Source organism: Dictyostelium discoideum, assembly GCF_000004695.1.
Source record: "Dictyostelium discoideum AX4 chromosome 4 chromosome, whole genome shotgun sequence".
Taxonomy (NCBI): domain Eukaryota; phylum Evosea; class Eumycetozoa; order Dictyosteliales; family Dictyosteliaceae; genus Dictyostelium; species Dictyostelium discoideum.
This window is the reverse complement of record NC_007090.3, coordinates 3,857,716-3,869,843: the sequence shown is the minus strand read 5'-3', so window position 1 is coordinate 3,869,843 and position 12,128 is coordinate 3,857,716. Positions and strand designations below refer to the sequence as shown.

The window sequence follows — 12,128 nt, the reverse complement described above, 5'->3', positions numbered from 1 at the left end:
GAAAAAAATAAAAAAATAAAATTATCAAAAAAAAAAAATAAAATTATCAAAAAAAAAAAATAAAAAAAAAACGACAAAAAAAAAAAAAGATTTTTGATTCAACAAAACAAAAACGTCCAATTGTTGACAAACCCAACTTTTTTTCCCTTTTTTTTTTTTTTTTAATAAAAGATCCAAAAATCAATAAATTTTTTTAATAAACCCAATTGATTACTTTGAATTGTTTGATTCTTTTTTTTTAATAATAATAAAAAAAAAAAATTCTTTTTTTATTTTGGGAAAAAAAAAAAAAAATAAAAATAAATTTTTTTTTTTTTTTTTTTTTTTTTTTTTAATTTATTTATTAATTTGTTTTTTACCAATATTTTTTGGTAATTTTTGATTATCATTTACATCTTTTTCTTTATAAATATGAGGAGCAATTTCATGAAGCCAAGAAGATTGAATTTCAACAATTTGTCTCATAAATTCTTTAGTAGTTAAAACCAATTCATGATAGACAACCCATTTCGGAGGTGATTGAAATAAACAAGAAGAGGGATGAATTTGAACACTTTGATTATGTTTTGTAGTTCTAAATAAACCTGATTTCTCTAATTTTGCAGAGTTATAAAAGAAACCAGAGGCTATACATTTTCTAATGGAATCTGTATCGTCAACATTTGAAACCAATGGAATTTCAACACGTTCTAATAATAGCTCCAATTGATCCCTAACATCTTGAGCACGTTTCATTGAACGATGTTGAATGAAATTTTCAAAACACCATTGAACGGCATAACCTGATTCACGCCATTGATTGAAGACATTCATCAATGTTAAATGGTCACCTTGTGGATGGAAAAACAATTTCCTAGCGGCATCAGCAGCAAATGCTTTATCCTTTGGTCTGTAGAAAATGGTATTACCAACACTTAACATTGCACAAATTGTAAGAATCTCTTCACTACATTTATATTTTTCACTTGCGATGATCATTTTTGATAATTGTGGATCCACTGGAAATTCAGCCATTTTTCTACCCAATTTTGTCAACTGACCACGATCATTCAAAGCACCCAATGCATAAAGTTGTTCCAATGCAGCGATTAAAGTTTGAGCAGGTGGCGGATCCATGAAATCGAAATTCATTAAATCATTGATACCCATTGATTTCAACAGCAATACAACATTACCTAAATTTGTTCGCTGTATCTCTGGAATTGTATTCTCCTCTAATTCATTATCAAATGCCCAAGCAGTGAATAATCTAAAACATTTACCAGGTGCAACACGACCAGCTCTTCCTTTTCTTTGATTGGCTGATGCTCTACTTACTGGTGTAATCACCAATGATTCCATACCAGTACGTGGATTAAACATTTTCTGTTTACAAAATCCTGGATCAATCACATAGATAATACCATCAATTGTCAAAGAAGTCTCGGCGATATTGGTTGCCAATACTACTTTTCTTGCATTTGGTGGTGTTGGTTCAAAGATTTTAGCTTGTAAATCGGTTGGAAGTGTTGAATAGATTCTAGTGATAATTAATTCCTTTATTTTCGTACCCAATCCTCTGGTTCTAGTTTGCAACATCTCAGCGGCTTGATCAACTTCTTCTTGACCCGTTAAAAACACTAAAATGTCACCTAGAGGTTCAGTGATATGAATTTGAAGTACTGTTACAACCGCTGCATCTAAATAATCGGCTTCGGGTGCTTGAGTGTAATGAGTGGTAACTTCATATTTTCTTCCTGGAATATTAAAAGTTGGCGCACCATCGAAATAATCAGAGAATCTTTCAGCATCCATTGTTGCAGATGAGATCAACAACTTGAGATCGGGTCTAAATCTTGTGATATCTTTCAACAGTCCAAATAGAATATCAGTATGAAGTGTACGCTCATGGGCTTCATCAATGATCAATACAGAGTAACTTGCCAAATCAGGTGCGGTTAAGAATTCCCTCACCAACATACCATCGGTCATATATTGCAAAACTGTTTTCTGTGATGTACAATCTTCGAAACGAATTGAATAACCAACTTCATTACCTAATTTGCAACCCACCTCTTCTGCTACTCTAGCTGCAACACTCATGGCAGCAACTCTTCTTGGTTGGGTACATCCGATTTTACCAGTTTTTGAAAAACCAGCTTCATGTAAATATTGTGGAATTTGTGTGGTTTTACCAGATCCTGTCTCTCCAACTATAATCAAAACTTGATATTCCCTGACTGCATCAATCAATTGTTCACGATATGGATAAACTGGTAATGATTTTCTAACCTCTTGAATTGTCATCTTTGCTTGTGCTGACCCATCATCACCAGGTTTCAATATCATTACACCATCACCCTTCTGTCCTTGCTTTAATACTTCCTCTTTAATAAATTCAATTTGATCCTCAAATACATATTCATACTCTTCATTACCACCACCAATATTGGCTGTTGATAATCCTCTATTCTCTGAAATTGCTGATTTCATTCTATTTTGTTCCCATTCTTTTTGTTCTGGATTGTATGATGACGATGATGACGAGTCATTACCTTTTTTATTTTTATTATCATTAATATATGATGATTTTAATAATGAATCTTTATCTTTAATTTCTGAAGGTAATTGATAATAGTCATCAGATTGTTGTGATTCATTTATACGTTGACTTGCTAATTCATATAATTTTTTCTTTTTTTCAAAATCTTTAATCTCTTGTTCTGTTAATTTTTGATCTTTAAATAATTCATACTCTTCTTCAATCTCTCTCTTTAAGAGGATTAATCGTTTTTGTTCTTCACCAACTAAATATTTTCTACGAGATTTAGTTCTTTCAGTTTCTAATTGTTCATTTTGTTCTAATCTATTCTTTCTTTCAATTGATTCTTTAGTTTCTGAATCATCAACTATTTTCTTTTTAGTTGATTTTTCATCTCTTTTCTTTATTCTATCACTTAATTCTTTAACTTCTCTTTGTTCTCTTTCATATTCATCCTCCTCTCCATTATTATTATTATTATCATTATTATTTTCTTCTTCAATTATTGATTTATATGGTTGCCTTTTTTGTAAATTATTATTGTCATTATTATTATCATTATTTTCATTATTATTATTTTCATCTTCTTTTTCATTGGGTTTAATTGGTTCAGGTTCAATTTCATCATCCCAATTATTATCAGATTTCTTTCTTGTTGATGATTTTTTATCTTTTTTATCTTTTTTATCTTTTTTTTCTTTTTTTTTTTCTTTTTTTTTTCTTTTTCTTTCACTATCGCTATCACTATCGCTACTTCCACTACTATTTACAATATCATCATCATGATCAATAACTAATTTATATGATTTATTCTTTTTTAAAAATTCAATTTTTTCTTTTTCTTTATCTTTTGATGATGATGATGATGATAATGAAGTTGAAGAAGATGAAGAAGATGAAGAAGTTATATTTTGAATTTTTTGTTGTGATTTATTTAATAACTCTTGAGCAAATGATTTTGTATTGGAATTTATTGGAAAATCTTGTTCTGTTAATGTTGATATAAATGAATTTACATCTTTTGCTTTTTTCGATAATGCAATTATATAATCAACCATTGTAGATTCACGATATCCCAAGATATCGAAAATCTTATCTGATACCCAATTCTTTATTGATTCATTATTACTACTCATAATTTTATAATATTTATTTTATTATACAAATACACATTAAAAAAATATAAATTTATTTTTGTTTGTTATTTAATTTAAAAAATAAAAAAAAAAGTAAAAATAAAAAATGGGAATGAAGAAAAAAAAAAAAAAAAAAAAAATTAAAATTAAAAAAAAAAGTGAAAATTCTTTAAAAGTCCAAAAAATTAAAAAAAAAATATTCCACATCTGTAACAATTTCGTTAATTAAAAAAAAAAAAAAAAAAAAAAAAGACCCTTCAAAAATCTGATATTTTACTTGTTTTTTCAATTTTTGAAAAATTATCAACTGAAAAAACAAATACAAATAATATAAATAATATTTATATGTATATATATTAAAAATGGATAATGTTGATAGGGATTTAATACAAGATATTGGAGAAAAAGTATCAAAATCATTAAAATTACCAACAACAAATCAAACACTTGCATTAAGAATTTTTAATGAAGTTATTAGATCCAATAATAAAGAACAATTTATAAAATCATGTGCTCAATATGGTATTAAACCTGATGATTATATAATTGATGATATTTATGATAAAGTTAAAAAATCAACAAATAAAAATGAAAGTAATAATAGTAGTAGTGGTGAAAGAACTTCATTATCTTTTACAAAAGATACGTCAACAACAACTCAATCAAATCAACCATTAGCAGAAACTATGAAAGGCGGTTTAATTACAAGAAAAAATTCAACAAATAATGATGTAGGTAAAAATAAAAATAAAAATTCTTTTTTTTTTTTTTTTTTTTTTTTTTTTTTCTTTAATATTTAGAGTTTATTAATATTAACAAAAGAAACAATAACTTTTATTACAGGAACAATTTAAAATACCACAAGTGAAAAAATCAGTTTTAGGTTTAGATATTTTAGCAAAAGAAAAAAGAGAAGAACAAGAAGAGAAAAGAAGAAAAGAATTATTAGATAGATTTAATAATGATGACGATAGTAATAATGATAATTATAATGATAATGATGAATCTTCATTCAAAAAACCTGAAAAACATTATAGACAGATAAAATCAACACCAATTCGTTCAAATGATTATGAAAGAAATTCTTCTTCTTCTTCTTCATCATCATATGATAGACGAGATGATAGGAGCAGTAATAGAGATGATTATAGAAGAGATGATAGAAGTAGTAATAGAGATGATTATAGAAGAGATGATAGAAGTGGTAGTAGTAATAGGAGAGATGATTATAGAAGGGATGATAAAAGTAGTAGTAGTAGTAGTAATAGGGATGATTATAGAAGGGATGATAGAAGTAGCAATAGAGAAGATTATAAAAGAGATGACAGAAGTTCATCATATAGGAGAGGTGAGGATTTTAATAAAAACTCTGAAACTCCACAAAGAAGATATAATGATCAAACACCATCAAGAGATTCAAATAGAGATCCATCATATAAAAGGGACGATAGAAGTATAAATAGAAATGATTATAGAAAAGGTGATATCGATAGAGGTGGTGGTGATAATAGACCTTTTGATACACCTCAAAGAAATAGAGATAATGATCAAACACCAAGTAGATATAATCAACAACAAAAACAACAACAACAAAATAATAGAAATAATAATAACAGACCATATGACACTCCACAAAGAACACCATCTCATAATTATAATTCATGGTCAGGTAGAAATAATCAAAATAATCAAAATAATAATAATAATAATAAAAAACCACATTTAAAAGAAGAAGAATATGAAGAAGAAGAATTTGATAGAGGATATTATGATGCAGATGAAGGTGAAGGTGGTGTTTTTGATAGTAGTAATGCTGATAGTGTATTTTTAGGTGATGAAAAGAAATTTAAAAAGATGGAAGAAGAATTCACAAGATCACAAAAGAAAAAAGTAACAGCAAAACAAAATCAAATGAATGAGGATAATTCAAGATGGGAAACCAATAGATTAATGCAAAGTGGTGTAATATTACAAAATGAAATCGATTTGGATCATTTACAAGAAGATGATGAGAATAGAGTTAATCTTTTAGTTCATAATACAATTCCACCTTTTTTAGATGGTCATCAAGTGTTAACCAAACAGCAACGTGCCGTTCAAACCGTTAAAGATCCAACTTCTGATATGGCTGTTATTTCAAGAAAAGGTAGTGCATTAATGAAAGAGTTTAGAGAGAAACGTGACCGAATAAAAAGTCAAAAGAAAGTTTGGGAGTTGGGTGGTACGGCAATTGGTAAAATTATGGGTATAAAGAGTGAGGATGAAAAAGAAAAAGAACAGCAATTAGCCAATGGCGGTGGTGGTGGTGAGCAAATTGATAAAGAAACCGGTGAAGTTTTAAATTATAAAGCACAATCACAATTTGCATCCCATTTAACACCAAATAAACCAACTGAAGGGTCAAGTGAATTCTCAAAAACCAAAACAATAAAAGAACAACGTGAATTTTTACCAATATTTGGTTGTAGAAATGATTTAATGAAGATCATTAGAGAGAATAATGTAATCATTATAGTTGGTGAGACTGGTTCAGGTAAAACCACTCAATTGGTTCAATATCTATATGAAGATGGCTATTCAAAATTTGGAAAAATTGGATGTACCCAACCAAGAAGGGTTGCTGCAGTTAGTGTGGCAAAGCGTGTAAGTGAAGAGATGTCTGTTACTTTAGGTAATGAAGTTGGTTATTCAATTCGTTTTGAAGATTGTACATCCAATGAAACTGCAATTAAATATATGACTGATGGTATTTTATTAAGAGAGTCATTTAATGACCCAAACTTGGATAAATACTCTGCAATCATTATGGATGAAGCACATGAACGTTCATTAAATACTGATGTGTTATTTGGTATTTTAAAAAAGGTAATGTCAAGAAGATATGATATGAAATTAATTGTAACATCTGCAACAATGGATAGTAAAAAGTTTTCAATGTTTTTCGGTGATGTACCCGTATTCACTATACCAGGTAGAACTTTTCCAGTCGATGTACTTTGGAGTAAAACCCCATGTGAAGATTATGTTGATTCAGCAGTTAAACAAATTCTATCAATACATGTGACTCAGGGTGTTGGTGATATACTGGTGTTTATGACTGGTCAAGAAGATATTGAAACCACTTGTGCAACCGTTGAAGAAAGAATTAAACAATTGGGACCACAAGCACCACCATTAACATTGTTACCAATTTACTCTCAATTACCATCAGATATGCAAGCTAAAATCTTTGAAAAAGCAGATAATGGCTCTAGGAAATGTATTATCGCCACAAATATTGCAGAGACTTCATTGACTGTCGATGGTATTCTCTATGTTATCGATACTGGTTATTGTAAATTAAAAGTTTACAATCCAAGAGTTGGTATGGATTCATTACAAGTCACACCCATCAGTAAGGCAAATGCAAATCAACGTTCAGGTAGAGCTGGTCGTACTGGTCCTGGTAGATGTTATAGATTATACACTGAATCCGCTTTTAAATATGAATTGATGGATAATAATATACCAGAAATTCAACGTACAAATCTTGGTAATGTAGTATTGAATCTTAAATCAATGGGTGTAAAGAATTTATTGGATTTTGATTTTATGGATCCACCACCACAAGATAATATTTTGAATTCAATGTATCAACTTTGGGTATTGGGAGCATTGGATGATCAAGGTCAAATCACACCATTGGGTAAGAGAATGTCGGAATTTCCATTGGATCCACCACTATCGAAAATGGTTATAGTTGCAGAGCAATTGGGGTGTGGTCAAGATATAGTTACAATCGTTAGTATGTTATCAATGCCATCAGTTTTCTATAGACCTAAAGGTGCTGAAGAAGAGAGTGATGCCTCAAGAGAGAAATTCTTTGTTCCAGAATCCGATCATCTAACATTGTTACATGTTTATCAACAATGGAAAATCAACAACTATAGCTCACAATGGTGTGCTGAACATTATATTCACATTAAAGCAATGAGAAAAGTTAGAGAGGTTCGTGGTCAACTCTTGGATATTATGGTACAACATGATATGAAGGTTGAATCATGTGGTTCAAATTGGGATATCATTAGAAAGGCTATCACTTCTTCTTACTTTCATCATTCTGCAAAGATTAAAGGTATTGGTGAATATGTAAACATGAGAAATGGTATGCCATGTTTCCTTCATCCAACAAGTGCACTCTATGGTCTTGGTTATGCTCCCGACTATATTGTCTACCATGAATTAGTTATGACCTCAAAAGAATATATGCAAATTGTAACCGCTGTTGACCCAAATTGGTTAGCTGAAATGGGTCCAATGTTTTTCTCAATCAAAAAATCATTAAAAGATAAAAAAAGAAAATTAGATCCAATTAAAGATAAAATTAATGATAATATCAATAATAATAATAATAACAATAATATTGATAATAGTAATATTATTAATGCTAAAGAAAAAGGTACTATAAAAGTAAATCAAACTTCTACCACCACTACAACTACTACTAATACTACAACTAATATAAATAATAATATTAATTTTGATAATAAAAAATCTTCATTAATCACAAATTCTACACCCAGTACCAATAATAGTAATAATAATAACAGTAGTGGTAACAAATCAAATACCAAAAAAATCAAAAGATTTGGATTGTAGTTATAAATTTAAATTCAAAAATATAAAATAAAAACTTTGATCACACATTTTTTTTTTTTATTTACCACCTACATTATATTTTTTTTTTTAAAAAAGGTGGTATTTCCACAGTATTAGCACCATTATTTTTTATTTTTTATTTTTTTATAAACAAAATCTATCCTTCAATACGCATTCACACACACTGTAATTAAATATATTAATAATAATAAAAATAATTAATTAAAAAAAATATTAGTTTAAAAAAATAATAAAAAATAAAATAAATGTTAAAGATTATGATCATATAATTTATTTATTTTTTTGGATATTTATAAATGAAAAAAAAAAAAAAAAAAAAAAAATTAATTTTAATACCCCATAACTGTGTAATAATTATAATTTACCGTATGATTGTTTAAGCGAATAATGGGGTAATAACATATTCAATTATTTTTAACACCAATATTATGAATTAAATAAATAATTTGTAAGATTTAATAAATGAAATTTTAAATAAAAAACCCCATAACAATTTTACATAGATACTACTTTAATTATCTATTTATTTCTCCCAATTCTAGTCAAAAAGATTTATCTTTTTTTAATATTGGTAAAAAAAAAAAAAACCAACAATAATTAATAAAAAAAACTACATTTAAAATATTTATTTAAATTTGGGTATTGAAAATTTTTTTTCTTTTTTTTTTTTTTTTTTTTTTTTTTTTTCAATAAAACTTGTAACTTGATTTTTTCAAATTATTATAATTTAATTAATAAAAAATAACTAACAAATGAGTATACTATTTTTTTTTTTTTAATTGCTATTAATTTTAAAAATTATTTTTATATTTTAAATATCCAATCTTTTTTTGTTTTTAAATCAATTTTAACTGATAATTAGAACTATTAATATTATAATTTTAAAATAAAAATAAAATAAATAATTTAATTTAAAAAATAATAATTTTATTAATTATAATTTTAAAATTTTATTTATTTTGAAAAAAAAACATTGTTTATTCAAATTTTATAGAATTAAAAAAAATCCAATTTAAATAATTCAATTCTCTAAAACAAAAAAAAAAAAAAAAAAAAGTCAAAAAAATGATGAAAATGATTTTTATAATTATTGGATTAATAATATTTAATCAATTAATAGTTCATGTATCACCAAAAGAAATGAGAATACCAATACCTCAAATTCCACATAATGGTGTTTTAGTTGTTAAAAAAACTGGCGGTATAAACGATGTTAATGAAATTGTTGAGATTGACATGAAAACTTTATCAACAAGATATAACACTCAGGTTTTATTACAAACTGATATTCAAAAATTAAGATTCGATGTATATGGTGATTCAACATTCAAAGAATTCCCACAATTTACAAATGTAACATTAGAAAATCCACAATATTATGATTATGTTTTAGATATTGAAATTCCAATTATTCAACATCCATATTCAAAAAAAATAGTTTGGATGACTTATCCATTAAAATCAAAACCAAACTTTTTAGATACTTTAGAATATATTTTAAATACATATGGTGTTGCTATTATTTATTAAAAAAAAAAAAAAAAAAAAAAATTAATTTAAACAATTGTAAAATAAAAATTAAAAAATAAATAAATAAATAAATATAAAATATGTTTTTTTAATCTTAATAAAATAGAAAAATCTTAAAATAATATAAAATATAAAAAAAAAAAAACCATGATAAATTATTTACAAATAGATTTATTTTATTTTCTTTTTTTTGAATCAGAATTTCTTTCTTTTTTTGTAGATTTTTCTTTTTTTTGAGTTTCATCCTTTTTTTGAGATGTAGTTGTTGTTGTTGTAGTTGATGATGATGATGGTGATGGTGATGATGATGATGATATTGTTGAATTTGAAGTGGTTGAAGAAGAGTCTTCTTTATCTTTTTGATATTTTTCATAGAGTGGATGTCTTGGATCATCAAATTTAACATTTGAAACGTATCTATCATCAATAGCAGAGAAACAAAATAAATCTTCCTCTTCATCACTACTAAATTCAGTTATTCTATCATTATGATCAACATCTACAAACTCTTCTTCTTCAGAGTTTTTATCATTTAATTCTTGTTGAGTTTTAATTTTCTTATAAGGGTTACGACCAATATTATTATTGTTATTATTGTTAACTTCTTGATTTTCATTATCACTATCTTTTGCATCAAATTCATCCTCATCTTCAACATAATCTAAATTCTCTTCCAATTCTTGAAAATCAGGAGCGAATGAACTCCAATTCTCTTCGAAATAAGCAGTCCAAACATAAATTACTCCAGTGAAACTTATACTAACAATGATTGGTCTTAATGGATGCCAAACGACATCTACCAGTCCTTCTTTTGGACCTTCTAAATCTTTAACTAAACTACCACTAACACTCCAAATGAAAATACTATGAATTGATTTATGATTCATACCACCCACTACATACTCATTGTTACTACTGAAACAACATTTCTTCCAATGCATTCTATTGACACTATCTTGATATTCACGCATCTGCTGATACAAATTAGTTGACTCTAATGAAATCAAACGTAACACTTTATCAGATGATGAAACTAACATGAATCTATGATTTCTACTAAACTCAATTTGTTTCACAGTTGTATTTGATGAGGCAACTTTGAATTGTCTATCGATTGTCATACTCTTAAAATCCAATACTGATATCATACCACAACTATCACCAAAAAATATCTTTTCACCTCTTCTATTAAATGATGCAAATGTTGCCACACCATTATAATTACTATTTACACTAGTTGGAATTACACCAGTTGAATTCTCTTCTCTCTTTATATAACTTGTTACTAATGATTTTATATTCAATGGTGTTTTTTCACTACTTTTAAAATTTAATAATATTGGATCTGTACCTTTTTGTAAAACTATTAAACATAAATCACTAAAACAAAAACAAAAACAAAAAAACAAAATATATTAATAAATATAATAAATAATAAATAATAAATAAGAAATAATAAATAATAATAAAATAATATTTACTTATTTCTTGGATGAAATTCAGCAAATAAAATTGGTGACTCTAATTCTAAACTGTAGAGTATTTTTGATGTTGCTAAATCCCAAAGTACAAGTGATCCATCATTACTTGCCGTAAGTAACTTTTTACCATTTCTAGACCAACTATTTTAAAAAATAACCGAGTAAGTAAGTAAATAAATAAATAAATAAATTAATAAATAACTTACGATATTGAATTTACACAACCAGTATGATGATATAATGTTCTAACAATCTTTTTTGTATCAAAATCCCATACTAATATCTTTCCTATTGGACTTGCACAACCAACTGCAAGTAAAGTACCTCTTCTATTGAATGATGCACAATTTGATTTAATATTCTTTGGATCAACCAAATAGTATTCTACTGTTTCTGGTACATCCGATTGTTTAAAAGGATCAATCAAACATAAATTCATTATTTCCTTTTATCCATTGAAAATTTTTGAAAAAAAAAAAAATAAAAAAAAAAATAAAAAAAAAAAAATTAAAAAATGAAAAATAAAATGAAAAAAAAAAATTAAAACAGGTTTAATAGCCATATTAAAAAGGTTTAACAGGTTTTAAAATTCCTCAAGGCGAGAAATGATTAAGTTGTTGAAACTATACTTAAAAGGAAAAGCTGATTGATATTGTCAATGTTATTGAATTTCAGAGCAAATGAATGATAGGTAATACAAATAGAATTGGATATGACTCAACAGTTTGTGGGGTTTTAAAAAATAAAAAAATAAAAAATATAAAAAGTTAATCCATTTTTGTTTTTTGGAAGACAAAAAAT

At 26.6% G+C, this 12,128-nt stretch overlaps 4 protein-coding genes across 4 annotated transcripts; 2 read left to right on the top strand and 2 right to left on the bottom strand.

Moving 5' to 3' along the window:
* Window positions 1–336: 336 nt before the first annotated feature.
* dhx16 (DEAD/DEAH box helicase) lies at window positions 337–3,657 on the bottom strand (the record flags this gene model as incomplete). Its single annotated transcript, XM_632925.1, has 1 exon — window positions 337–3,657. One exon carries the CDS (start codon window positions 3,655–3,657, stop codon window positions 337–339), a length of 3,321 nt encoding a protein of 1,106 aa, XP_638017.1.
* A 362-nt stretch (window positions 3,658–4,019) lies between these two features.
* Window positions 4,020–8,295, top strand: helD (DEAD/DEAH box helicase; the record flags this gene model as incomplete). Its single annotated transcript, XM_632924.1, has 2 exons — window positions 4,020–4,388; window positions 4,501–8,295. The coding sequence occupies 2 exons, from the start codon at window positions 4,020–4,022 to the stop codon at window positions 8,293–8,295; spliced, it is 4,164 nt and encodes a 1,387-aa protein (XP_638016.1).
* Window positions 8,296–9,381: 1,086 nt separating this feature from the next.
* DDB_G0285935 (hypothetical protein) lies at window positions 9,382–9,846 on the top strand (the record flags this gene model as incomplete). Its single annotated transcript, XM_632923.1, has 1 exon — window positions 9,382–9,846. The coding sequence occupies one exon, from the start codon at window positions 9,382–9,384 to the stop codon at window positions 9,844–9,846; it is 465 nt and encodes a 154-aa protein (XP_638015.1).
* Window positions 9,847–10,022: 176 nt separating this feature from the next.
* rbbE (WD-40 repeat-containing protein) lies at window positions 10,023–11,766 on the bottom strand (the record flags this gene model as incomplete). Its single annotated transcript, XM_632922.1, has 3 exons — window positions 10,023–11,226; window positions 11,328–11,468; window positions 11,534–11,766. 3 exons carry the CDS (start codon window positions 11,764–11,766, stop codon window positions 10,023–10,025), a joined length of 1,578 nt encoding a protein of 525 aa, XP_638014.1.
* Between the last annotated feature and the right edge of the window lie 362 nt (window positions 11,767–12,128).